Source organism: Mobula birostris, chromosome 25, assembly GCF_030028105.1.
Source record: "Mobula birostris isolate sMobBir1 chromosome 25, sMobBir1.hap1, whole genome shotgun sequence".
Taxonomy (NCBI): domain Eukaryota; kingdom Metazoa; phylum Chordata; class Chondrichthyes; order Myliobatiformes; family Myliobatidae; genus Mobula; species Mobula birostris.
This window is the reverse complement of record NC_092394.1, coordinates 29,183,640-29,209,261: the sequence shown is the minus strand read 5'-3', so window position 1 is coordinate 29,209,261 and position 25,622 is coordinate 29,183,640. Positions and strand designations below refer to the sequence as shown.

Sequence of the window (25,622 nt, the reverse complement as noted above, 5' to 3'; positions counted from 1 at the left end):
CATTCCAATGTCATGTGACTGACCTTTAACACCTTTTTATTGGCTCTGCTCCAGGCCAGCACCCATTTGTTGCCCTCTTCCCGGCAAGTGACAATTGGTAATTTATGGCTTTGCCCTTAATCAGATTGAATTGCACAGACCAACATTCACAAACCTGCATGTTATATTCAACCAAAGAAAACCTCACAAGTAACTTATTTGGAAATTATCCCTAGTTCAGCAGATTACATGAGGCATTACGGTGTCTTCTTTAAAACACTGATCAAGCCAAGCAACTAAGACACAAAATGAAGGACATAAAACAGTTCCACAAAATGGCATCTCCAAGAAAATGGCAGGAACAAAGACAATTGGTCTGTCTGCTTCCACCGTCCTTGATTCACTTGAATTCACCGATTTACAGACTGCAGTTCTTTCAGGCCAACAGAACACCTATTGTTCTTTTGTTGGATGGCATATTGGATCATTTGGCTGTCTGCATACAGACAGAGTTTAAAGAGCAAGGCTCCAGAGATCAAGACAACTAAAGAGGTGGTCGTGGGAGGCTGAGGAACAGTTACAGGATTGTCTTGAGTCAGTGGACTGGGTCATGTTCAAGAACTCATCTGAGGACCTGTATGACTACACCAGGGTCGTTACAGACTTTATTAAAACAACTGTGGATGAGTGTGTCCACACAAAATCCTTCAGGGTTTTCACCAACAGAAGCCCAGATGAACTATGAAATCTGGAATCTGCTGACAGCCAGATCAGAGGTATTCAGGTTTGGAGATCAAGAACGCTGTAAGAGGTGCAAGCATGATCCCCGGAAAGCCATCTCTCAGGCAACGTGGAGATTTCTGATGACTGGAATCAATGAGGGATACTCGACAACTGTGGCAGGGTTTCAATGCCGTAACCTCCTACAAAGTTAAATCTTGCGACATAGGGGACAGCAGAGCTTTACTTCCAGATGAGCTCAATGCTTTCTATGGTCACTTTGACCAGCGGAACAGGGAGGAACGAACCATCACGCACCATGATGATCCTTTGGTCTCAGTATTTGAAGATGATGTGCAGGGTGCCTTCAAGAGAGTGAATCCAGGGAAAGCATCCAGTCCAGAGAGAGTACCTGGCTGAGGACTTACGACCTGTGCTGACCAACTGGCTGCTGTATTCACAGTTATCTTCAACCCCTCACTCCAGCAGTGGGTGCTACCCGGCTGCTTCAAGCAGGCTTCAATTGTACCGGTGCCCAAGAGAACATAGTAACTGGACTAAATCGTGGGATTGAGTTTAAGAGCCAAAAGGTAATGTCGCAGCTATACAGGACTCTGGTCAGATCCCACTTGGAGTACTGTGCTCATTTCTGGTTGCCTCACTACAGGAAGAACGTGGAAACCATAAAAAGCGTGCAGAGGAGATCTACAAGGATTTTGCCTTATGAGAATAGGTTGAGTGAACTCGGTTTTTCTCCTTGGGATGACGGAGGATGTGAGGTGACCTGATAGAAGTGTACAAGATAATGAGAGGCATTGATCATGTTGATAGTCAGAGGCCTTTCCCTAGGGCTGAAATGGCTAGCACGAGAGGGCATAGCTTTAAGGTGCTTGGAAGTAGGTACAGAGGAGATGTCAGGGGTAAATTTTTACCCAGAGAGTGGTGGGTGCGTGGAGTGGGCTGCCAGCGGTGGCGGTGGAGGCGGAAACGATAGGGTCTTTTAAGAGACTCCTGGATGGCTACATGGAGATCAGAAAAATAGAGGGATATGAGTAAAGTCTAGGTAGTTCTAAAGGTAGGGACGTGTTTGGTACAGCTTTGTGGGCTGAAGGGCCTGTATAGTGCTGTATGTTTTCTATGTTTCCATGTAAATAACTATGCCCAGTGGCATTTACATCTACAGTGATAGTGTTTTGAGAGGCTGGTTTTGAAGCATATTACCTCCTGCCTGAAAGATCCCTTATATTTCCACTTTATCTAAGCCCTTTAATATTCAGTACATTTCAATGAAATCCTTCCTTGTCCTTCTAAACTCCAGTGAGAAAAGGTCCATTTCCTCCGGACCCTGTCCAATACTGGCACAGCCTTCCTTAGATATGCCTTACAAGGCGCTGATTGGAAGTCTGTGCGGGGCACCACCCCTTGCACAGGCACTAGAGCAATGTGTGGTTAAGTACCTTACTCAAGAACACAAACATGCTGCCATAGCTGAGGCTCGAACTAGCAACCTTCAGATCACTAGACGAATGCCTTAACCACTTGGCCACGTACCCAACACATGAATATGCCCGACGCAGGCCTCTCATGGTCTGAGTCGACGTTCCTTCCCTCTCTTCCTTAGATATGAGGCTCAAAACTGCCCACAATAATCTAAATGTGGTCCAACCAATAATTATGTTGAGACTAATGGCTCAGCATTACATTCTTGCTTTTATATTCTGGTCCTCTTGAAATGAATGCGAGCATTGCATTTGCCTTCTTTGCTATTGACTCAAACAGCAAGTTAACTTTTAAGGAATCCAGTTTTAGAACTCCCAAGCCCCTCTGCAGCTCCAACTTCTGAATTGTCTCTCCACTTAACAAGTATTCCAGGTCTTTACTTCACTTAGTGAACTCCAGACCATACATTTTCCTATATCATATTCCATCTGCCACATCTTTGCCCATTCTTTCAACTTGTTAAGGTCCTTCTGCAGACTCCTTACTCCTTTAAAACTACCAGCTTCTCCACCTCCCTTTCTATCAGCTACAAACTTGGTCACAAAGCCATTAATTCTATCAAGATCATTAACGTACAACACAAAAAATAGTATACACAAAACCGACTCCTGCGGAACACCACTGGTCATCGACAGTGAACCAGAAAAGGCCTGTTTTATTTCCACTCTTTGCCTTCTGCCAGTCAGCCAATCTTCTAATAATGTTAGTATCTTTCCTGCAATACCATGGGCTCCTATCTTGTTTAGCAATCTCTTGCATCATCCTGTCAAAGTCTTCTGATAATTTGAATAAACAACACATACTGGCTGTCCTTTGACTTCCCTGTGTATTACTTCTTCCAATAATTCCACCAGATTTGTCAGGCATATCCCCACCCCCCCAAGGAAAACGTAATGCCTTCAGCCAATTTCACCACGTGCTTCCAAGTATCCCGAAACCATATCCGTCATAAAATCTTACCAACCACTGACGTTGGGCTAAACAGCTTATAAATTCCTGCCTTCTGCCTCCCTCCCTTCTTTAACAGTGGAGAGACATTTGCAATTTTCCATCCTCCAGAACCATTCCGGCTCTATAGAGTAGTAATTCTTGAAATCACTACCAACGGCTCCACAGTCTTTTCAGCTACGTCTGTCAGAGACCTAGGACGTTGTCCAAAAGGCCCAGCTGACTTTATCCACCTTCAGACCTTTAAGCTTCCCAAGCACCTTCTCCTTAGTAATAGCAACTACATTTACTACTACTCCCTGACATTCTCGAATTTCCGGCATGTTGCTGGTGTCTTTCATATTGAAGATTTGCGCAAATTATTTATTCAGTTCATCTGCCATTTCTTTTTTCCTCAAACTACCTCTCCAGCAACATTTTCCAGTGAACTGATACCCCTTACTTCCTGTAGACTGGGAGGATCAGACTGCCAGAATAATGATGGGAAGAGGTAAAAGAGTAGCATTTAAGAAGCTGTTAGACACATGAATACGTAAGCATTGGAGGAATAGGGATCATCTGCAGGCAGAAGAGATGTAATTTTATTTGGCATTCTGTTTGGCACACACATCAGAAGCCAAAGGGCCTGTTCCTGTGCTATACTATTCAATGTTCTATGTTCTATTATGGTGAAATATGGTGCTAACGGCATCATACAAGTTATTTTTAGGGTGCTAGATCAATATTTAACAGGACTGCAGAAAATAGAGTAATGACCATCAATCAAGTAAGGGACCACAGCATTGTAACAGACAAAGATTGATTTCATTGGTATCATATTGATGAATGGAGGTGGATGATGTTCTACATGCCACCAGTAGATGGCGACTGAATCACACAAATCAGTTTTCTCTGTGCTGAAATTGGATATATGAACCAGCATACGGCGACGAAATTGGATATATGAACCAGCATACGGCGACGAAACCGGATATATGAACCAGCATACGGCGACGAAACCGGATATATGAACCAGCATACGGCGACGAAACCGGATATATGAACCAGCATACGGCGATGAAATTGGATATATGAACCAGCATACGGCGACGAAATTGGATATATGAACCAGCATACGGCGACGAAACCGGATATATGAACCAGCATACGGCGACGAAACCGGATATATGAACCAGCATACGGCGATGAAATTGGATATATGAACCAGCATACAACGATGAAACCGGATATATGAACCAGCATACGGCGACGAAATTGGATATATGAACCAGCATACGGCGACGAAACCGGATATATGAACCAGCATACGGCGACTAAATTGGATATATGAACCAGCATACGGCGACGAAACCGGATATATGAACCAGCATACGGCGATGAAATTGGATATATGAACCAGCATACGGCGACGAAACCGGATATATGAACCAGCATACGGCGACGAAATTGGATATATGAACCAGCATACGGCGACGAAACCGGATATATGAACCAGCATACGGCGATGAAATTGGATATATGAACCAGCATACGGTGATGAAATTGGATATATGAACCAGCATACAACGATGAAACCGGATATATGAACCAGCATACGGCGACGAAACCGGATATATGAACCAGCATACGACGATGAAATTGGATATATGAACCAGCATACAACGATGAAACCGGATATATGAACCAGCATACGGCGACGAAACCGGATATATGAACCAGCATACGGCGATGAAATTGGATATATGAACCAGCATACAACGATGAAACCGGATATATGAACCAGCATACGGCGACGAAACCGGATATATGAACCAGCATACAACGATGAAACCGGATATATGAACCAGCATACGGCGACGAAACCGGATATATGAACCAGCATACGGCGATGAAATTGGATATATGAACCAGCATACGGCGACGAAACCGGATATATGAACCAGTATACGGCGACGAAATTGGATATATGAACCAGCATACGGCGACGAAACCGGATATATGAACCAGCATACGGCGATGAAATTGGATATATGAACCAGCATACGGCGACGAAACCGGATATATGAACCAGCATACAACGATGAAACCGGATATATGAACCAGCAGGCGGCGACGAAACCGGATATATGAACCAGCAGGCGGTGATGAAACCGGATATATGAACCAGCATACGGCGATGAAACCGGATATATGAACCAGCAGGCGGCGACGAAACCGGATATATGAACCAGCATACGGCGACGAAACCGGATATATGAACCAGCATACGGCGACGAAATTGGATATATGAACCAGCATACGGCGACGAAACCGGATATATGAACCAGCATACGGCGACGAAACCGGATATATGAACCAGCATACGGTGAAGAAACCGGATATATGAACCAGCATACGGTGATGAAATTGGATATATGAACCAGCATACGGCGACGAAACCGGATATATGAACCAGCATACGGTGAAGAAACCGGATATATGAACCAGCATACGGCGATGAAATTGGATATATGAACCAGCAGGCGGCGACGAAACCGGATATATGAACCAGCATACGGCGACGAAACCGGATATATGAACCAGCATACGGTGATGAAATTGGATATATGAACCAGCATACGGCGATGAAATTGGATATATGAACCAGCATACGGCGATGAAACCGGATATATGAACCAGCATACGGCGATGAAATTGGATATATGAACCAGCAGGCGGCGATGAAACCGGATATATGAACCAGCAGGCGGCGATGAAACCGGATATATGAACCAGCATACAACGATGAAAATACAATTTTAAATTCTCTGCTGGATCTTTGATTCCTATTTTTGCATAATTTTGGGTCCAAAAAAAACCCTCCGAAAACTCACTATAACAATGAATGCATAATAAATTTCTTTTCACAGAAAGCCCCCCAAAACATAGAAGTAGGCCATCAGGTCCCTCAAGCCTGCCCTGTCATTTATTTTGATCATGTCTGATCAATTCTGACCTCCTCTTCCATGCCCTTTCACCATAACCCTCAATTCCACAACCTTTCACATATTTATCAAATTGCCACATTGGATAAATTGACAATTTATCAAATCATCATTGTAAAAACACATGACACCTTGCCAAAAATATAGTTGCAAGAAAAAGTTTGTAAACTCTTTGCAATTCCTAGTTCTTGGCATTAAATATACATAAAATGTGGTCCTATCTTCATCTATGATTATGAAGACACGTAGTCCTCTTTTTATTGTCATTTAGTAATGCATGCATTAAGAAATGATACATTATTTCCTCCGGTGTGATATCACAAAACACAGGACAGACCAAGACTGAAAAAACTGACAAAACCACATAATTATAACATATAGTTACAAACAGTGTAACAATACCATAACTTGATGAAGAAGTTCCTGAGCACAGTAAAGTTCAAAGTTTCTCAAATGTCCCATATCTCACGCAGACGGGAGAAGAAAGAAAAACTCTCCCTGCCATGCCGACTACAATCCGACTCTGAGTCATCCGAAAACTTCGAGCTCTGATCAGCTCTCCGACACTGAGTACTGAGCACCATCTCTGTCTGAACGATTCGACCTCCTTCTCGGTCGCCAAAAGCAGGCAAGGCTGGGAATTTTGAGGCCTACCCTCCGAAAGATTCCCAACCACACAGTAACGACAGCAGCGAACGGGCGTTTCAGAAATTTCTCCAGATGTTCCTCTGTGCTTTCACGTCCATTCTCCATCCAATCAGAATTGTCCACAGCCCTTATTTAACAGATATGATATCATTTTCACCAGAGAGCTGCGCACGCGCAGCGATCTTCTCCTGCTGACTCAATAATAGGTCACAATAATAGATAAACACAATCTGCCTAAACCAAAAACACACAATTATTTCTTCTTGTCAACACTGAGTATACTATTCGAATGATCACAGTCTAGGTTCAAAAAAGTATGTTAACCTCCAGGGCAATGCCTTCTACAAAAGCTATTTGGAATCAGGTGTTCGAATCGATGAGATGACATTGAAAGTGTGGGTTGTAGAGCTACCCTGCCTTATAAAAAGACACACAAAGTCAGGTTACTGATAGAGCCGGCTCTTCTCTGCAAAGATCTGTTTATGTGCACCATGCCTCGATCAAAACAACTTTCAGAACACCACAGAAGAATTGCAGAGATGTATGAAGCTGGAAAAGGCTACAAAAGCATTTCTAAAGACCTGGGTATTCATCAGTCCATAGTAAGAGAAATTGTCTACAAATAGAGGGAATTCAGTACTGTTGCTACTCTCCCTCGGAGGAGGCATCCTGCAAAGATCACACCAAAAGCACAACGTGCAATGCTGAAGGAGATGAAAAAGAACCCAAAGGTAACAGTAAAAGGCCTGCAGAAATCTCTAGAGCTTGCTAAAGTCTTTGTTCATGTGTCCACTATAAGAAAATCGCTGAACAAGAATGGAACGCTGAACATGGAAGAACACCATGGAGGAAACCACTGCTCTCCAAAAAAAAAACATTGCTGTATGTCTCAAGGGTGCAAGAGACCACTTGGATGTTCCACAATGCTTCTGGGACAATGTTCGTTTGACAGGCGAGACAAAATTTTAACTTTTTGGCAGAAATGCACATGCTTGGAGGGAAAAGGGCACTGCACACCAACACCAAAACCTCATCCCATCTGTGAAGCATGGTGGAAGGAACATCAAGGCTTGGGGCTGCTTTGCTGCCTCAGAGCCTGAACAGCTTGCATCATAGAGGGAACAATGAATTTAAAGTCGTATCAAGACATTTTACAGGAGAATGTCAGGGTAGCAGTCTGTCTCCTGAAGCTTAACAGAAGTTGGAGGATGCAACAAGACAATGATCTGAAACACAAGAGTAAATCAACAACACAATAGTTTAAAAAGAAACTTCATGTTTTGGAATGGCCAAGTCAGAGTCCAGATATTAACCCAACTGAGATGCTGTGGCATGACCTGAAGAGGGCTGTTCATTCCTAAAATTCCTCCTCGCTGTTGTGCAAGCCTGATCAGCAGCTACAGAAAACGTTTGGTGGAGGTTATTGCTGCGAGAGGAGGTTCTACCAGTGAATAAATACAAGGGTTCACATACTTTTTCCAGCCTGGACTGTGAATGATTAAACAATGTGTCCGATAAGGACATGAAAAGTACAGTTGTTTGTGTATTATTAGTTTAGGCAGATTGTGTTTGTCTATTATTGTGATTTAGATGAAGATCAGACCACATTTTATGAGTGATTAATGCAGAAAACCAGGTAACTGAAAAGGGCTCACAAACCTTTTCTTGTAAACTGTATATAAAGGAATGTAAACATAAAGGCACATTGCAGGAATTGTTTACTTGTTCCTGTGCAGCACACCATACCATTCTCTGAAACAGTGCCACTGGGAGTTTCCTGTCAGTAAAGTTCCTCTTCAGGCTAAAGGACTTTCCAAGATGTCAAGGAGTTACTAAACATGTTTCTATTTTTTCCACAAACATCATGTGTCCCTGAACACATCGTTTCAGATGACCTTTGAATCAGAACTGGGGTTATTAGTACCGTCTTTTATGACGTAAAACTTGTTATTTCGTGGCAGCTGTATAGTGCAAAACCACAATATTACTAAGCTACTAAGTAAATAGTGCAGGCAAAAGGGAGTTCATGGACTGTTCAGGAGCCTGATGCCAGAGACAGAGATGCGGTTCCTGGGTCACAGAGTGTGTCTCCTCCCTGACAGCAGTAATGGGAAGATAGTGTGTCCCAGTTGATCAGGGGTCTTCGTGATGGATGCCACCTCCGCAAAGCATGAAGATATCCTCAATGGTGAGGAGGGTCATGCAGAAGATGCTTCATCGGAGCCTCCATATCTGACTGAGATGCAACCAGACAGAATACACTCCACTGTACAGCTGTAGAAATTTGCAAGCCCTTGGTGACATATCAAACATCTTTAAACACCAAATGAAGTACAGTGGATGTCACGTGATTGCATCTTGCGCTGACCCCCCCCCCAATGAGGACAGGTGCGTGTTCCTCCTATTCCTAACGTCCACAATGACTTCCTTCATCTTGAAGATGTTGAGTGTCAGGTTCACACACAAAATGCTGAGTTCCTCCAGCATTTTGTGTGTGTTGCTCGGATTTCCAGCACCTGCAGATTTTCCCTTGTTTGAGTGCGAGGTTGCTGTTGTGACACCACTCACCCAGGTGATCCATCTCACACCTGCGCACCTCCTCATTGCCATCTGAGATTTTACCAACAACTGTGGTGTCAGCTGTGAATTAAAAAAATAGCATTCGGGATGTACATTTATGAGTGTAGAGCAATAGGCTCAGCATGGATCCTTGAGGTGCCCTGTATTCAATTGAATTGACTTTATTACTTACATCCTTCATATACATGAGTAAAAATCTTTATGTTATGTCTCGGTCTAAATGTGCAACTTATAGTAATTTATAATAATTAGCATGTACAACAGGACTGTCAATATACCATAGAAATACAATTATATCAACATGAATTCATCGGTCTGATGGAAGAAGCTGTCCCGAAGACTGTTGGTCCTGGCTTTTATGCTGCGGTACCATTTGTAGTTGGGGTGACTTGGGTCTCCAATGATCCTTCGGGCCCTTTTTACACACCTGTCTTTGTAAATGTCCCAAATAGCGAGAAGTTCACATCTACAGATGCTCTGCAGAGTCCTGCCATTGAGGTTAGTACAGTTCCCATACCAGGCAGTGATGCAGCCAGTCAGGATGTTCCCAATTGTACCCCTGTAGAAAGTTCTTAGGATTTGGGGGCCCACACCAAACTTCAACCATCTGAGGTAAAAGAGGCACTGTTGAGCCTTTTTCGCCACACAGCCGGTATGTACAGATCATGAGATCCACAATGATGTTTATACCAAGGAACTTAAAGCTGTTCACCTTCTCAAACCCAGATCCATTGATGTCAATAGGGGTTAGCCTGTCTCCAGTCCTCCTGTAGTCCACAACCAGCTCCTTTGTTTTTGCGACGTTGAAGGAGAAGTTGTTTTATTGACACCACTGTGCCAGGGTGATGACTTCTTCTCTGTAGACTGCCTCATTATTTTTGAGATTAGGCCAATCAGTGTAGTACCGTCAGCAAATTTATTTAACAGATTGGAGCTGTGGGTGGCGACACAGTCATGGGTATACAGAGAGTAAAGGAGGGGGCCTAGTACACAGCCTTGAGGGGCACCTGTGTTAAGGGTCAGTGGGACAGAGGTGAGGGAGCCCACTCTTACCACGTGCCAGCGATCTGACAGAAAGTCCAGGATCCAGCTACACAAGGTAGGATGAAGGCTGAGGTCTCTGAGCTTCTTGTTGAGCCTGGAGGGAATTATGATGTTGAATACTGAACTGAAGTCGAAGAACAGCATTCTCACATAAGCATCCCTCTTCTCCAAGTGTGCAAGGACGGTGTGTAGAGCTGTGGCTACTGCGTCATCTGTCAATCGGTTGTGTCAGTAAGTGAATTGTAGGGGGCGCAATTTGGGTGGCAGCATGCTGCAGATTTAGTCCTTGAACAGCCTCTCAAAGCACTTGCTTATTATTGAGGGGAGTGCAACAGGACGCCAGTCGTTCAGACATGTTACCTTAGTCTTTTTAGGTACAGGAACAATGGTGGATATTTTGAAGCAGCAGAGCACTCTACACCGGGAGGGGGAAGAGATAAAGTGTAAGGTGGTTCGTCCATCGTCGTCGATGAAGACCTCGACACCATGAGTCACTTTGAGACTGGATGCAGTGTGTCGGAAGATGACTGGTCAGGACAATTCGAGCACGGAATGTCCTGGCACATGTTGGGCAGACACATGTAGGCACTGCAGTTGTTGCGCTGGTGGCTCTGGACTTGCGCGGCTCACACTTATGTTGTGCTTCAGCAATGCACCTTGCTTCGTAAGCTTGACAGCCCTTGTGGGTGAGGCTGCGCCAGGTAGGGCGGTTTTGTGCCAGCGTTTCCCAAGAGGCCGTGTCCATGTCAAATGACTTCAGGGAGGCCTTTAGTGTGTCTTTGTAAAGTTTCTTCTGTCCTCCATGCGAGCGTCTTCCAACAGAGAGTTCCCCAAAAAAGAGCTGCTTGGGTTTGCGCTCATCCGGCATGCGGATGACATGACCTGCCCACCGGGTCTGTGCTCTCATCGGCAGTGTGTGGACTGATGGCAGACTTGCTCCAGAGAGAGCTTTTGTGTCTGGTACTTTGTCCTGCCATCTCATGCCTAATATTCTGCGAAGACAAGGCATATGGAAATGGTTGAGCTGTCTTGCATGCCTTCGATACACAGTCCACGTTTCACAGGCATACAGGAGGGTAGTGAGTACCACGGTTCTATCCTTGGCATTCCCATACAGTGGAGTACAGTCTACCGAAAGCAGAACTTGCCTTTGCTATTCTGCAGTTAACTTCTGTAATAGTCACTGCTCGGGAGAGTGCTGCCAAGGTCAGTGAACTGGTCCACAGCCTGTGGTTTCTGTCCTCTGGCTGTGATTTTGGGTTCTGTGTACGGTGCATGAGGGGCAGGCTGGTGCATGACTTCAGTCTTTTTGATGTTGGTGGTGAGTCCAAAGTTGTCACAAGCCATGGAGAATTTTTCCATATTGACTTGCATCTCTGGCTCCGAGCCAGCATACAGGGCGCAGTCATCGGCAAAGAGGAAGTCTCTCAGAACAGTCTCCTTCCCTTTGGTAACAGCTTGAAGTCTCCTCAGGTTGAAGAGCTTCCCATCCATTCTGTACTTGAGGCTGATTCCAACATCACTGTCCTGGAAGGCATCATTCAGCATGGCAGTAAACACCATGCTGAACAGCGTGGGTGTGAGCACACAACCCTGTTTGACACCATTGGTGACTGGGAACGCCTCAGAGGACTCTCTGCCGTCCAGCACTCTGCCCATCTTGCCATCATGGAACTGGCGTACTATCCGAATGAATTTAGCGGGACAGCCTAACTTTGACATGTTCCTCCACAGGCCTTGCCGGCAGACAGTGTCGAAGGCTTTCGTGAGGACAACAAAAGTTGTGTCGAGTTCGCGATTCTGCTCCTGACACTTCTGAAGTTGGCGCGCCGCAAAAATCATGTCAATAGTCCCACGGCCTTTGTGAAAGCCACACTCTGACTCTGGCAGCAGATGAGTGACCAAACGATTTAGCAGGACTCATGCAAGGGTTTTTCCTGTGATGGAGAGCAGCGAGATTCCTCGGTGGTTGTCACATACTTGTTGATTGCCCTTTCTGTTGTAGAGGTGTACGACGGATGCATCTTTAAGTTCCTGAGGAATGGATCCTTGCTTCCAAAAAGACCGGAACAACTTGGTGAGCTTCTCTATAAGTACAGGACCACCGGCTTTGTAGATCTCTGCAGGTATGGCGTCTGCCCCCGGGGCTTTGCCACTGGATAGCTGGCTGACAGCTTCAGTGACTTCGGCTACTACTGGTGGGTCATCCATGGTCAACCGACCGTCATCTATAACGAGGAGGCGATAAACAAGATTCCCTAGGTTGACATCAACAGCGGGAGAGATAAAAATGTCTGTAAACACACCTATCAGTTGTGGCACACACACTTTGAGTACCTGCCCTGGGATGCCGTCTGGTCCCACAGCCTTGCGACTGTCCACTCGTTGGAAACATCTGCGTACTTCAGCTGAAGGGATGACTAAGTTGCAGGCCTCCTCGGAGGCTCTCTTCAGGGGCTCAGTGTTGGCAGTATCGAATCAAGCATAAAGAATATTTAGCTCATCTGGGAGAGAGGCAGCGATGTTGGAAACTCCACTGCATTTGACTTTGAAGTCTGCGACAGTGTGCAGACCTTGCCATAAGCTGCGTGTGTTGTTGGTGGAGAGTTGTGACTGGATCTTGTTGTTTCATTGCCTTGATGACTTTGCGCAGACTGTAGCTGCATTTCTCGAGTTCCTATGGTCACCAGCGACATTAGCTCTATGTAGCACAGTAAGTGCTGCTCGCACGGAACTGTTGATCCAGGGTTTCTGATTTGGATGGACCCTGACCAATTTCTAGGGGACAACATCCTCAATACACTTCCGGATGAAACTCGTGACCCCTTCCGTGAACTTGGAGACATCCTCATCATGGAAGACATTCCAGCTGACGTAATCAAAGCAGTCCTGTAGCATGAAGGCTGATTGGTTGGACCAACAGTGGATGGTTTTAACAATGGGCACCTTTTGTTTCAGCTTTTGTCTGTACCTCGGTATTAGCAAGATGGAGGAATGATCCGATTTTCCAAGCGGCGGGCGAAGGAGCGCTTTATAAGCATTGCGGAAGGGAGAGTAGCAGTGGTTGAGTATGTTATCTCCCCATGTGCTCACCTGGATGTGTTGACAAATCTTCAGAGAGACTTTAGTCAGCAACGTTCTATTAAAGTCACCAGCAACGCTGAAGGCAGCCTCCGGGTACGCAGTCTCCAGGGTGCTGATGATCTCGTACAGTTCCTTGAGAGCCAGTAAGTGAGGAGATTTTATCACCAATCTATACTAGCTATGGTATCCTAATGAGGAAGTTGAAGTTCTAGTTGCAGAGAAAGTCACAAAGGCCCAGGTTTAGACACTTGGTGATTATTTGGCTTCCCCCGCCCCCACACTTTCTTTCCTGTCTTGATGAAGGGTCTCGGCCAGAAAGATTGAGTGTTTATTCCCATCTACGGCTGCTTCCTGACTTGCTGAGTTCCTCCAGCATTTTGTGTGTGTTACTCAATACTGAGGAGATGATAGCACTGAATGCCGAGCTGTAATCAATAAACAGTAGTCTGATGTATGCTTTGCTAATGTCTATTATGCTTTGCTGTACACTAGATGAACATTAATGCACTTAGACCCAGATTATTTTAACAACTTGCATTTCCAGAGACAGAGTGATATCTCGAAACATTGGCAAAATAGCCACTGACAGAGGAAAAAAGGGTACGACATGATATGGATTAATGGGAAGTATGCAAAGACAGCCAAAAGGCAATTTTACTTGAGACGGCAGCGAGGAAGATCAATCTGCTTGGGGAAAGAGGTTCATATAGTAGGTTGATGGAATAAAAGTATAGCTTCTTTATAGCAACAGAAATATAGTTTGAGGGACCATAAATATAGTCAAAAGAGAAAGCAGAGTAGAGGGTTTTCAAAAATCAAGTTACTACCCACATATTGTTTACAGGAAAAAGGTCTCTTTCTCAATCTTCTAACATACAACAGGGTAGCTAATAATTAATCTAACAGACCAAGTTAATAAATAAATTGAGAAAGGGCTATTACAGTATCTTATGTACTTACTTTACAAGGAATCTGGGAAGGTTTTATACCAAACAATGGAGCAACACAGAGCCGTTGCTCACAGCATTATTTTGTCCCTCCTCCCACCCCGTCAAGCTGAAATGTAACTGGGTTCCCTTTCGCCAACATCTTAATGTGGACACAACCAAAGGGCTTTCCTTCCACAGAATGGACTCCAGGTACATTATATTCAACTGGTACCCTCAATTCAATGTAATCTCTGTCAGTGCACATTCATTCTTGCCTGTACCCTTAGACTTTTAATTTCCTCCATACCATTGTCTATTTAAGCTTCTCATCATTGTCCACTGCTCATAGAGTTTCAATCCTCATTGAAAATACTTCTATAATTTCTTTCTCAGTGCTTATATTGCCATGAACAATATCTGCAATATTTAGAATTCAATAAGTATATTTTTCCTTTCTTTTGTCTATTTGTTGGGCTGTTGAATAGCTCCACAACTCTATGCAATTTCTATGCAGTTTTCCAGAGACCTGTTTCCCACAGAGAAGCCATTCCTGCAGGCTAGATTCCACAACGCATCTGACCTCTGTCCTTCAAAGCTGGTAATATCTGTTAAAGAGATTCACCCCTCTTCAGGCTATGTGTGAAGAAATAGTTCTAGTCAACAGTTTTATTTCCAGGTGGGTTGCAATATGCTTGCAAGACACCTAACCCATTCAAAATCAAGTTTACTATCACTGGCATGTTGTGAAATGTGTTGTTTTGGCAGCAATACTTCAAAAAACATAGTAATTAAAAAATGTAAATTACTATTTATATACTAAATAACTAGAGAGGGGAAAAAGTGAGGTAGTGTTCGTAGATTCAATGTCCATTCAGAAATCTGATGGAGGGGAAGAAGCTGCTCCTGAAACATTGGGTATGTGCCTCATGCTCCTCTAACTCCTCCTCGATGGTAGCAATGAGAAGAGAGCATGTCCTGGGTGATGGGGGTACTTAAAAACGGACACTGCCATTTTGAGGCATCGCCTTTTGAAAGTGTCCTGAATGCTTGGGAGTCGGGTGCCCATGATGGAGTTGACTGAGTTTACAACTTTCTGCAGCTTTTTCCAATCCTGTGCAATGATCTCTCCATACCAGATGGTGTTGCAACAAAGTTACAATGCTCTCCACAGTTCATCTGTAAAAAACTGCGAGTGTGTTTGCTGACACACAAACTCTTAATGAGATATAGCCACTGTCATGCCTTCTCTGTAAATGCATCAGTATGTTGAAGGTGACACCCAGGAACTGGAAACTGCTCACCCTTTCCACTGCTGATCCCTCAGTGAGGACTGGTGTGTGTTCCCTCGACTTCCCCCTTCCTAGGGAAGTGCACAATCAATTCCTTGGTCTTACTGATGTTGAGTACAAAGTTATTGCTGCAACACCACTCAACCAACTGATTTATCACAATCCTGCACGCCTCTTCCTCGTCATCTGAAATTCTGATGATAGCTGTGTCATCAGCAAGTTGGCATTTGAGCTGTATCTAGCAACACGGTCATGGGTGTAGAGAGAGCAGTGCAGTGGGCCAAACGCACATCCTCAAGGTGCACCAATGTTTATCGTCAGCGAGGAGGAGATGTTATTTCCCATCTGCACAGGCTGTAGACTGCTGGCAAGGAAGTCAAAGATCCAGTTTCCGAGGGAGGTACATAGGTAGGCCCAGATTTCGGAGGGTATGATTCTGTTGAACGCTGAGCTGTGTAAATAAACAGCAGCCTGACATAGATAATACTACTGTCCAGGTGATACACGTTCGGGCGGAAAGCCAGTGAGGTTACATCTGCTGCAGTTACTGTGACAACAGGCAAATTGCAATGGGTCCAGATTTAGGCAGGAGCTGCTTCTAACCATGACCAATCTCTCAAAGCACTTCAACACAATAAGTGTGAGTGTCACTGCGCCAAATTCATTGAGGCAGTTCACCCTACTCTTCTTGGGTACTGGTATGATTGTCACCCTTTTGAAGCAGGTGGGAACCTCTGACTGCAGCAGTGACAGACCGAAGATGTCCTTGAACACTCCCACCAGTTGGTTGGCACAGGTTTTCATAGCCCTACCAGGTACACCAATTGGGCCTCTTGAAAGATGTTCTGACATTGGCCTCCAGGATCACAGGGCCACCAGATGCTACTGGGTTTTGCAGAGGTATAGTTTTATTCTCTCTTTCAACTCATGCATAAAAGGTGGTGAGCTCCACTGGGAATGAAGCATCATAGCTATTCATGATGTCAGGTTTTGCTTTGTAGGAAATAATGGCCTGCAAACCCTGCCAGTGAAATTATTTTTCCACTGTCAAAATAGCCTTCCATTGGTCATACCTGGACTCTTTGTGTAATTCTGGATCAAAGGTCTTAAATGCTACAGATCTATCCCTCAGCAAACTACGAATCTCCTGGTTCATCCACGGCTTTTGGTTTGGGTATGTCCTGTATTTCCCAGGATCTTTGCACCATGGTTCACCTGCAACTTTCATCTGTTCTGGTTTACCTGCAATAGTTGTCCAAATACAAGTCGTAACCTCTTTCTTCCACTGCTTCTGTTCTTTAGTCAGGTTTCTTACCTGGAAATCTGGCAGCTGAGAAATCTTTGTTTGTTCTATTGTCTCCTATCCCAGCTGAATCACACAACTTGCGGTCTTTCTGAAAACATTCATGTTATCGTATTTGGAAAGTGTTCCAATGCTCAGTACTCGAGTTTAGGAACGGCATCTGAATCTCATAGTTTTATCATCAAGCACTTGATGGAATACATGTACATCTCTCTCAATCCCTCAAAAATGTTGAACAGCCGGTAAATAAATGAAAGAACTTGTGTTTCTGTTGTATGCTTATTCCAAGATCTAGAGATTTAGAATCATCATCATAGAATCTCACAGTAAAAAAAAACAGGCCCCCGGCCCACATACCAATCACTACACCCACGGCAACAAACAATAATCTGTAAGAACCCAGTGGGTCGAGTAGCAGCCATGATGGGAAAAGAACTGCCAACATTTCAGGTGAAAATGATGCACCAAGACCCACATATTAATTCCATATACCTGCATTAAGACCAGGACCTATTTTTGACTTGGCAAATCAAGTGTCTGTCTGGGTGCATCTTAAATGAATATCTGCCGCCACCACCTCCTCATGCTGAGTATTCCAGATTCCAACAACACTCTCCAATCCTCTCAAAGCCTTCTCCCTCTGACCCGAAACCTATTACTTCTAGATTTCTGGGAGCTTCAGCACCAGACGATGAAGCTTCAACGAGAGGGTGCTAGCCATTATTAAAGCGGTGCCAAACAATTACAACGGGAAGCAGAAATGGGGAAGGAATCCCAAAGAGGGAGCTTCCAGTTGCTCCATTGGTGATGGATGGAAGTGGAGAAGGAATGGTTGGAGCAGACTCAAACAGAGCAGGAGAGGATCAGGGAGAAACAGTCACTGTGTGGATGGAGATGCAGCTCTCCTGAGGAGCTGTGCTGGAGGTTGGTGGCTGTGGAACAGCCACTGACTGCAACAACCTCCCACAAACATCATTTAACGTTCAGAGATTTAAAAAGGCTTCACGGATGAACAGGACTGTCAGGCTGGATATTTACACCAAAGTGTCACGGAGTTTCTGTCATAAACACAGGAGATTCGTAGGTGCTGGAATTTCTTAACCAACGCACACACATCGCTGGCGGAACTCAGCAAGAAGGGCAGCATCTCTGAGGGGAATAAACAGCCGACATTTTGGCCTGAGGCCTTTCATCTGGACTGGAAAGGGGACAGAAACCAAACTGAGAAGGTGGGGAAGTGGGAAGGCGTACAAACCAGCAGATGACGGGGAAGTTTAGGTGGGTCGGGGAAGGGGGTATGAAGTAGGAAGCTGATAAGGGATTGGTAGAATAGGTGAAATGCTGACAAAATTCAAAATTCAAGTAAATTTATTATCAAATTACATATATATCACCAAATATTACCCTGAGATTCATTTACTTGGAAGCATTCTCAGTAGAACATAGAAGTACAATAAAATCCATAAAAACTACACAAAATAAAAACTCACAAGCAAAGTGCAAGAGAAGACAAACCATGCAAGTTCAAAATACAAATAATAATAGTTACTATAATAAACAAATAAATACTGAGAATACGAGTTGGAGTCTTGAAACTGAGTCAACACGTTGTGCTCAGTCATCAGTTCAGTGTTGAGATGAATGAAGTTATCCACGCTGGTTCAGGCGGCTGATGGCTGAAGCTTAATAAGTCATAGTCATGCTTCATTGATCCCGGGGAAAATTGGTTTTCGTTACAGTTGCACCACAATAATAAATAGTAATAAAACCATAAATAGTTAAATAGTAATATGTAAATTATTTTGCAGGAAATAAGTCCAGGACCAGCCTATTGGCTCAGGATGTCTGACCCTCCAAGGGAGGAGTTGTAAAGTTTGATGGCCACAGGCAGGAATGACTTCCTATGACGCTCAGTGTTGCATCTCGGTGGAATGAGTCTCTGGCGGAATGTACTCCTGTGCCCAACCAGACCATTATGTAGTGGATGGGAGACATTGTCCAAGATGGCATGCAACTTGGACAGCATCCTCTTTTCAGACACCACCGTGAGAGAGTCCAGTTCCATCCCCACAACATCACTGGCCTTATGAATGAGTTTGTTGATTCTGTTGGTGTCTGCTACCCTCAGTCTGCTGCCCCAGCACACAATAGCAAACATGATAGCACTGGCCACCATTGACTCGTAGAACATCCTCAGCATCGTCCGGCAGACGTCAAAGGACCTCAGTCTCCTCAGGAAATAGAGACGGCTCAGACCCTTCTTGTAGACAGCCTCAGTGTTCTTTGACCAGTCCAGTTTATTGTCAATTCGTATCCCTAAGTACTTGTAATCCTCCACCATGTCCACACTGACCCCCTGGATGGAAACAGGGGTCACCGGTACCTTAGCTCTCCTCAGGTCTACCACCAGCTCCTTAGTCTTTTTCACATTAAGCTGCAGATAATTCTGCTCACACCATGTGACAAACTGTTCCTGAATCTGGCACTGTGGGATGTAATGCTCCTGTACCCCCATTCTGATGGCAGCAGTGGCCTAGATGGAGGAGGCCCTTGACGATGGATGCTGCTTTCTTGAGGCAGTACACCTTGTAGATGTCCTCAATGGTGGGGATGAACTAAGCTGTATCCACCACTTTTTGGAGGCTTTCCTATTCTTGGGCACTGGTGTTTCTACGCCAAGCAGCGATGAAACCAGTCAGGATACTCTCCACCCTGCATCTACAGAAGTTTGTCGAAGTTTTAGATAACATACTGAATAGGTGCAAATTTCTAAGAAAGTAGAGGCACTGCCCTGCTTTCTTTGAAATGGCATTTATGTGCTGGTTCCAGTACAGACCCTCCGATACGATAACACCCAGGAATTTAAAGTTACTATGCTCTCCAACTCCAATCCTTTAATGAGCTCCTAATAAGGAATCGATTAAGAGAGGACAATGGACCACTGACAGAAAGGGAAGGAGGAGAGGGACCAGAGGGGTCATTTATTGTATCTGGTGCTCCCAGTGAGACCTGATGGAGACTGGGGGACTGCTTTGCAAGCAACTCTGTTCTGTCTGCAGCAAAAGGCAGGATTGTCCAGTTATTTAGCTGCCCCCTTCTCTTTTTCCATTTCCCATTCTGACTATCCCTCACCCCTTCTCATTTGCACATTACCTTACCCTGGTTCCCCTCTTCCTTCTCCTTCTTCCATGGTCCACTACAGTCATAGTCATACTTTATTGATCCTGGGGGAAATTGGTTTTCGTTACAGTTCCACCATAAGTAGTTAAATAGTAATAAAACCATAAATAATTAAATAGTAATATGTAAAATATGCCAGGAAATAACTCCAGGACTAGCCTATTGGCTCAGAATGTCTGACCCTCCAAGGGAGGAGTTGTAAAGTTTGATGGCCACAGGCAGGAATGACTTCCTATGACGCTCTGTGTTGCATCTCGGTGGAATGAGTCTCCGGCTGAATGTACTCCTGTGCCCACCCAGTACACTATGCAGTGGATGGGAGACATTGTCCAAGATGGCATGCAACTTGGACAGCATTCTCTTTTCAGACACCACCGTCAGAGAGTCCAGTTCCATCCCCACAACATCACTGGCCTTACGAATGAGTTTGTTGTTTCTGTTGGTGTCTGCTACCCTCAGCCTGCTGCCCCAGCACAAAACAGCAAACATGATTGCACTGGGTACCACAGACTCGTAGAACATCTTCAGCATCGTCCGACAGATGTTAAAGGACCTCAGTCTCTTCAGGAAATAGAGACGGCTCTGACCCTTCTTGTAGACAGCCTCAGTGTTCTTTGACCAGTCCAATTTATTGTCAATTCGTAACCCAGGTATTTGTAATCCTCCACCATGTCCACACTGACCCCCTGGATGGAAACAGGGGTCACTGGTGCCTTAGCCCTCCTCAGGTCTACCACCAGCTCCTTAGTCTTTTTCACATTAAGCTGCAGATAATTCTGTTCACACCATGTGACAAAGTTTCCTACCGTAGCCCTGTATTCAGCCTCATCTCCCTTGCTGATGCATCCAACTATGGCAGAGTCATCCCAAAACTTCTGAAGATGACAAGACTCTGTGCAGTAGTTGAAGTCCGAGGTGTAAATAGTGAAGAGAAAGGGAGACAAGGCAGTCCCCTTTGGAGCCCCAGTGCTGCTGATCACTCTGTCGGACACACAGTGTTGCAAGCACACATACTGTGGTCTGCCAGTCAGGTAATCAAGAATCCACGACACCAGGAAAGCATCCACCTGCACCGCTGTCAGCTTCTCTCCCAGCAGAGCAGGGCGGATGGTGTTGAACACACTGGAGAAGTCAAAAAACATGACCCTTACAGTGCTCGCTGGCTTGTCCAGGTGGGCGTAGAAACAGTTCAACAGGTAGACGATGGCATCCTTAACTCCTAGTCAGGGCTGGTAGGTGAACTGGAGGGGATCTAAGTGTGGCCTAACCATTGGCCGGAGCAGCTCCAGAACAAGTCTCTCCAGGGTCTTCATGATGTGGGAGGTCAATGCCACCGGTCTGTAGTCATTGAGGCCGCTGGGGCGCGGCGTCTTCAGCACAGGGATGAGGCAGGACGTCTTCCACAGCACAGGAACCCTCTAGAGACTCAGGCTCAGGTTGAAGACATGGCCAAGTACTCCACATAGCTGAGGGGCACAGGCTTTGAGCACCCTGGTACTGACACCATCCGGCCCTGCAGCCTTGCTTGGGTTGAGACGTTTCAGCTGTCTTCTCACCTGTTCAGCTGTGAAGCCCACTGTGGTGGTTTTGTGTGGGGAAGGGGTATAGTCATGAGAGCAGGGTGGGGGACTGTGAGGAGTGGAACTTGTGTTGGTTGGGGGCTGACAACAGATGACTCATGTGGGGGATGGGCAGGGGCCACAAAGTCAAAACTGTTAAAGAACAGGTTAAGTTCATTGGCCCTGTCCACACTGCCTTCAGCTGCTCTGTTGTTAGTTTGCTGGAACCCAGTGATAGTCCTCATCCCACTCCAGACCTCTCTCATGTTGTTCTGCTAGAGTTTCCACTCCACCCTTCTATCCTCTATCTGACTCCTTCTTCTTCAACCCTTTACTTCTTGCACCTAGTTCCTCCCTGTTTATTACTTCACAGTCCGCCATTCGACCTACCCACCCTCTTCTCCCTCACCTTGTTTCACTTATCACACGCCAGTTTATACTCCTTCCCATTCCCACCGCCCTGTCCCTGTCCCCCCCCCCAACTCACTTATTCTGGCTTCTGCCCTTTTCCTTTCCAGCCCAAATGAAGGGTCTCAGTCCGCAACGTCAACTATTTGTTCCCTTCCATAGATGCTACCTGACCTGCCGAATCCCTTCATCATTGTGAGGGAGAGGAGAGCCATCCGCAGTACCACCGATGCGGCAGAGAGGGCCTCAAGATGGCTGTGGCTCAAAAGAGGGGAGCCATGGCGTCATAAGTAGCTAGCCATCTGGACACAAGCTGGGGTCTGACCAGCCCCGGCTGGGTCACCTGGAGGAGGTTGTATGATGTTGAAAGACCCGAAACACCCGATGATTCCAGGAACATCACTGAAGATGTGTCCAGAAGCATCAGCAGATGTATGTACACAGCAGTGTATCAGTTGCACGAAAGCGGCAGTTTCAACCCGACGGTAGGGCAGCACGAACGGAAAAACTCAACATTGCCGCTGCGACAAAACCTCAATGAAGTATAGAAAGATGGTTCACTTACACTTCCATCATCCCCGGGCGCCGCAGACAAACGCCCCCCACGGCCGCCTCTCCCTGAATATCCGTTCCGCCCTGCAGAAAGACTCGCAAAGCGTGGCTGTAAAATCCAGGGCTCCAGCATCCCCCTCCGCTATTTCACATTTTCATTGGGGTGGGAAGTTACTACCACCTTCTTCCTGAATTGAAATTAAATTGAATTAAAGTGCAGCAAAAGAATCATTACAGTCATTCTTTATGTGTGAGACCGCTGAGCTGTCAATCACATTCTTCACGCTCAATAACTCCACTCAACAATTAAAAAAAACTCTAGCTATCATTTTTGGCCACCTGTAGAAATTGTTTTAATTGAAGGGTCTCGGCCCGAAATGTCGATTGTTTATTCCTCTCCACAGATTCTGCCTGACCTGCTGTGTTCCTCCAGTATTCACGATTGTTTACTATCATTTCCAGTGCACAAGTGTAAAAGAGAACTAAATAATTGCTAATCCAGATCCAAAGCAGTACAAAACAAAACACAATAGATAAAGAACATAATAATAAAAACACAATAATGATAAATAAGATTGCTTATATAATTAGATTGATTGTATGTCTATAAGGTGACACAAGGCACAGGATTATCAGTAAATGTTGAATCTGACAGGAAATGATAAATTAGAGGTGGTTGGGGGTGGGGAGGGGTGGGTTAATGGGCTGAGGTGTTGATCAGCCTTCCTGCTTGGGGAAAGGAACTGTTTTTGAGTCTGATGGTCCTGGCGTGGATGCTACGTAGCCTCCTCCCTGACGGGAGTGGGGCAAACAGTCCATGAGTGGGTGGTGAGATCCTTCTTGATGATACCGGCCCTTCTCTGGTACTTTTCTGTAGATCTGTCCTTGACAGTGGGTGGGTTGGTGCCAGTGATGCATTGGGCAGTTTTGACAACCTGTTGTAGAGCCTTCCTGTAGACCACATTGCAGTTTCTGTACCAAGCAGTGATGTAACATGTTAGGATGCTCTCTACTGTGCCTGTATCTGTGGAAGGATGTGAGTGTGGATGTGCATAGACCAGCTCTCTTCGGCCTCCACAGAAAGCAGAGGTGCCAGCGAGCTTTCCTGATTGTGCAGGATGTGTTCTGGATCCATGAGCGTTTGTGCAAGATTGTGCACTCCCACAAGTTTGAAACTCATTTCCATTGCTCTGCCACTGATGTAAAGAGGTGTGTGAGGGTGTGAGACAGCCACCTCTGTAGTCCTTTTTATATTGAGGAAAAGGTTATTTGTCTGGCAGAGAGCCTGGAGCTCCTTCACCTCCTCTCTGTAGCATGTCCCATTGTCGTTGGTGATGAGCCCCACCACTGTTGTGTCATCAGCAAACTTGACAATGTGATTGCTCGGGTGTTTGGTCGTGCCCTCGTGTGTGAGCAAACTGCACGGCTATGGGCTCTGCACACAACCTTGGCATCCGTGTTGACGGTGACCGAGAGGGAGGAGCAGTTGTGCGTCCAGGCCACCTGAGGTCTGTTGGTTAGGAAGCCCAACACCCAGTTGCACAGTGGTGTATTTAGACCGAGGGGTAGGAGTTTGTTCACCAGATTTCTAGGTGTGTCAGGGCCGGTTGCATGACAGATGTTATGGCATCTACAATAGAGTGGTTCTGTCAGTAAGCATTTTGGTGAACATCCAATGTGGCAGGAATGGAGTCTTTGAGATGTGCCATTATCAGCCATTCAGAGAACTTCAGGACGATCAGCTTCAGTGCCACCAGGCGGTCGTTGTTTCATTCTGAAGGTGTAGGGATGATGGTGGCTGATTTGAATCACGGGGCGACAGCAGCCTGGATAGTGAAGTGTGGAAGTTGTCAGCGAGCTGGTGTGCACGCTCACTGGATGCTCGGCTCGGGGTATCGTCCGGCCCAGCCACCTTACAGGGACTGACTCGCTGCAGAGCCCTTCTCACGTCTGCTTTTACAGACAGTGACTGCTCACCTGGGAAAGAGGGAGCTCTCATGGCTGGTGTTGTGTTGCATGCCTCAAAGTGTGTATAAAGACTGCGGAGAGTAGCGGGGAAGGAGGTGTCACTGGTACAATCGATGCACTTTTACCCTGGCAACCGGTAACGCCCTGGATCCTCAATCACATACGCCTGGGATCATTAGTGGACGCGTGTTCCTGAATTTTTGTGCGTAGGTGACCTTTGCCCTCTTGAAGCCTAAGATGAGGTTTCTCCTGGCTGTTTTGAGAGCTGTTCTGTCTCCAGACTTGAAGGCAGGGTCCTGAGCCTTTAGTAGGGAGTGCACCTCTGGGTTCAGCTCGAGCTTCTGGTTGAGCCCTGAGGAGACAATCATGGTCCTCTTGACTGGTTTCTCCATCTTCAGCAGCGGTCGATATGCTGCCATTAATATTGTGGAGGTGTGGTCAGAGAGGCCAAGATGAGGGAAAAGAATGGCTTTGTAAGTACTGCATCTGTTTGTATAAACATGGTCCAGTCTGTTTGTTCCCCTAGTGACCATGCTGGTGGAATTTGGGTAAAATGTCCTGCGGGTCCATGTGACTGAAGTCTCCTGCAATTACGAAGAGGCTGTCTGGATGCTCGTTTTGCAGAGAGCTGATGATGGTGTTGAGTTCTTCCAGTGCACCTCAGATCTTCTGGGAGCCGTAGACAGTGGTGATATTAAACTCCCTGAGTAGGTAATGTGGCCACCACTTAAGGTATGTGTTGCTTCGGATTTCCAGCCTCTGCAGAATATCTTTTGCTTTCAATTATTTTAATTGAATTGATAGTCACATCTGAAAGTTACCTTTGACCACATGATCTTGGGTCTCCCACTACATTGTTAGCTCAAAAATATCCGTGCTTACAGCACCAGGCTTAGCATCCAAATGAAAACTTCAGAATTTGTCCTGATTCCCCTCACCTCCCTTCC

General features: G+C 45.6%; 1 protein-coding gene across 1 annotated transcript in view; it reads right to left on the bottom strand.

Annotated features, from left to right (window-relative positions):
- crcp (calcitonin gene-related peptide-receptor component protein) overlaps nt 1-22,765 on the bottom strand; it is a 97,816-nt gene extending 75,051 nt beyond the window's left edge. Inside the window, exon 1 of the mRNA XM_072243159.1 lies at nt 22,721-22,765. Within this exon, the coding sequence (XP_072099260.1) occupies nt 22,721-22,731 (11 nt within the window). The 5' untranslated portion in view covers nt 22,732-22,765. The remainder of the gene's footprint in view (nt 1-22,720) is intronic.
- Between the last annotated feature and the right edge of the window lie 2,857 nt (nt 22,766-25,622).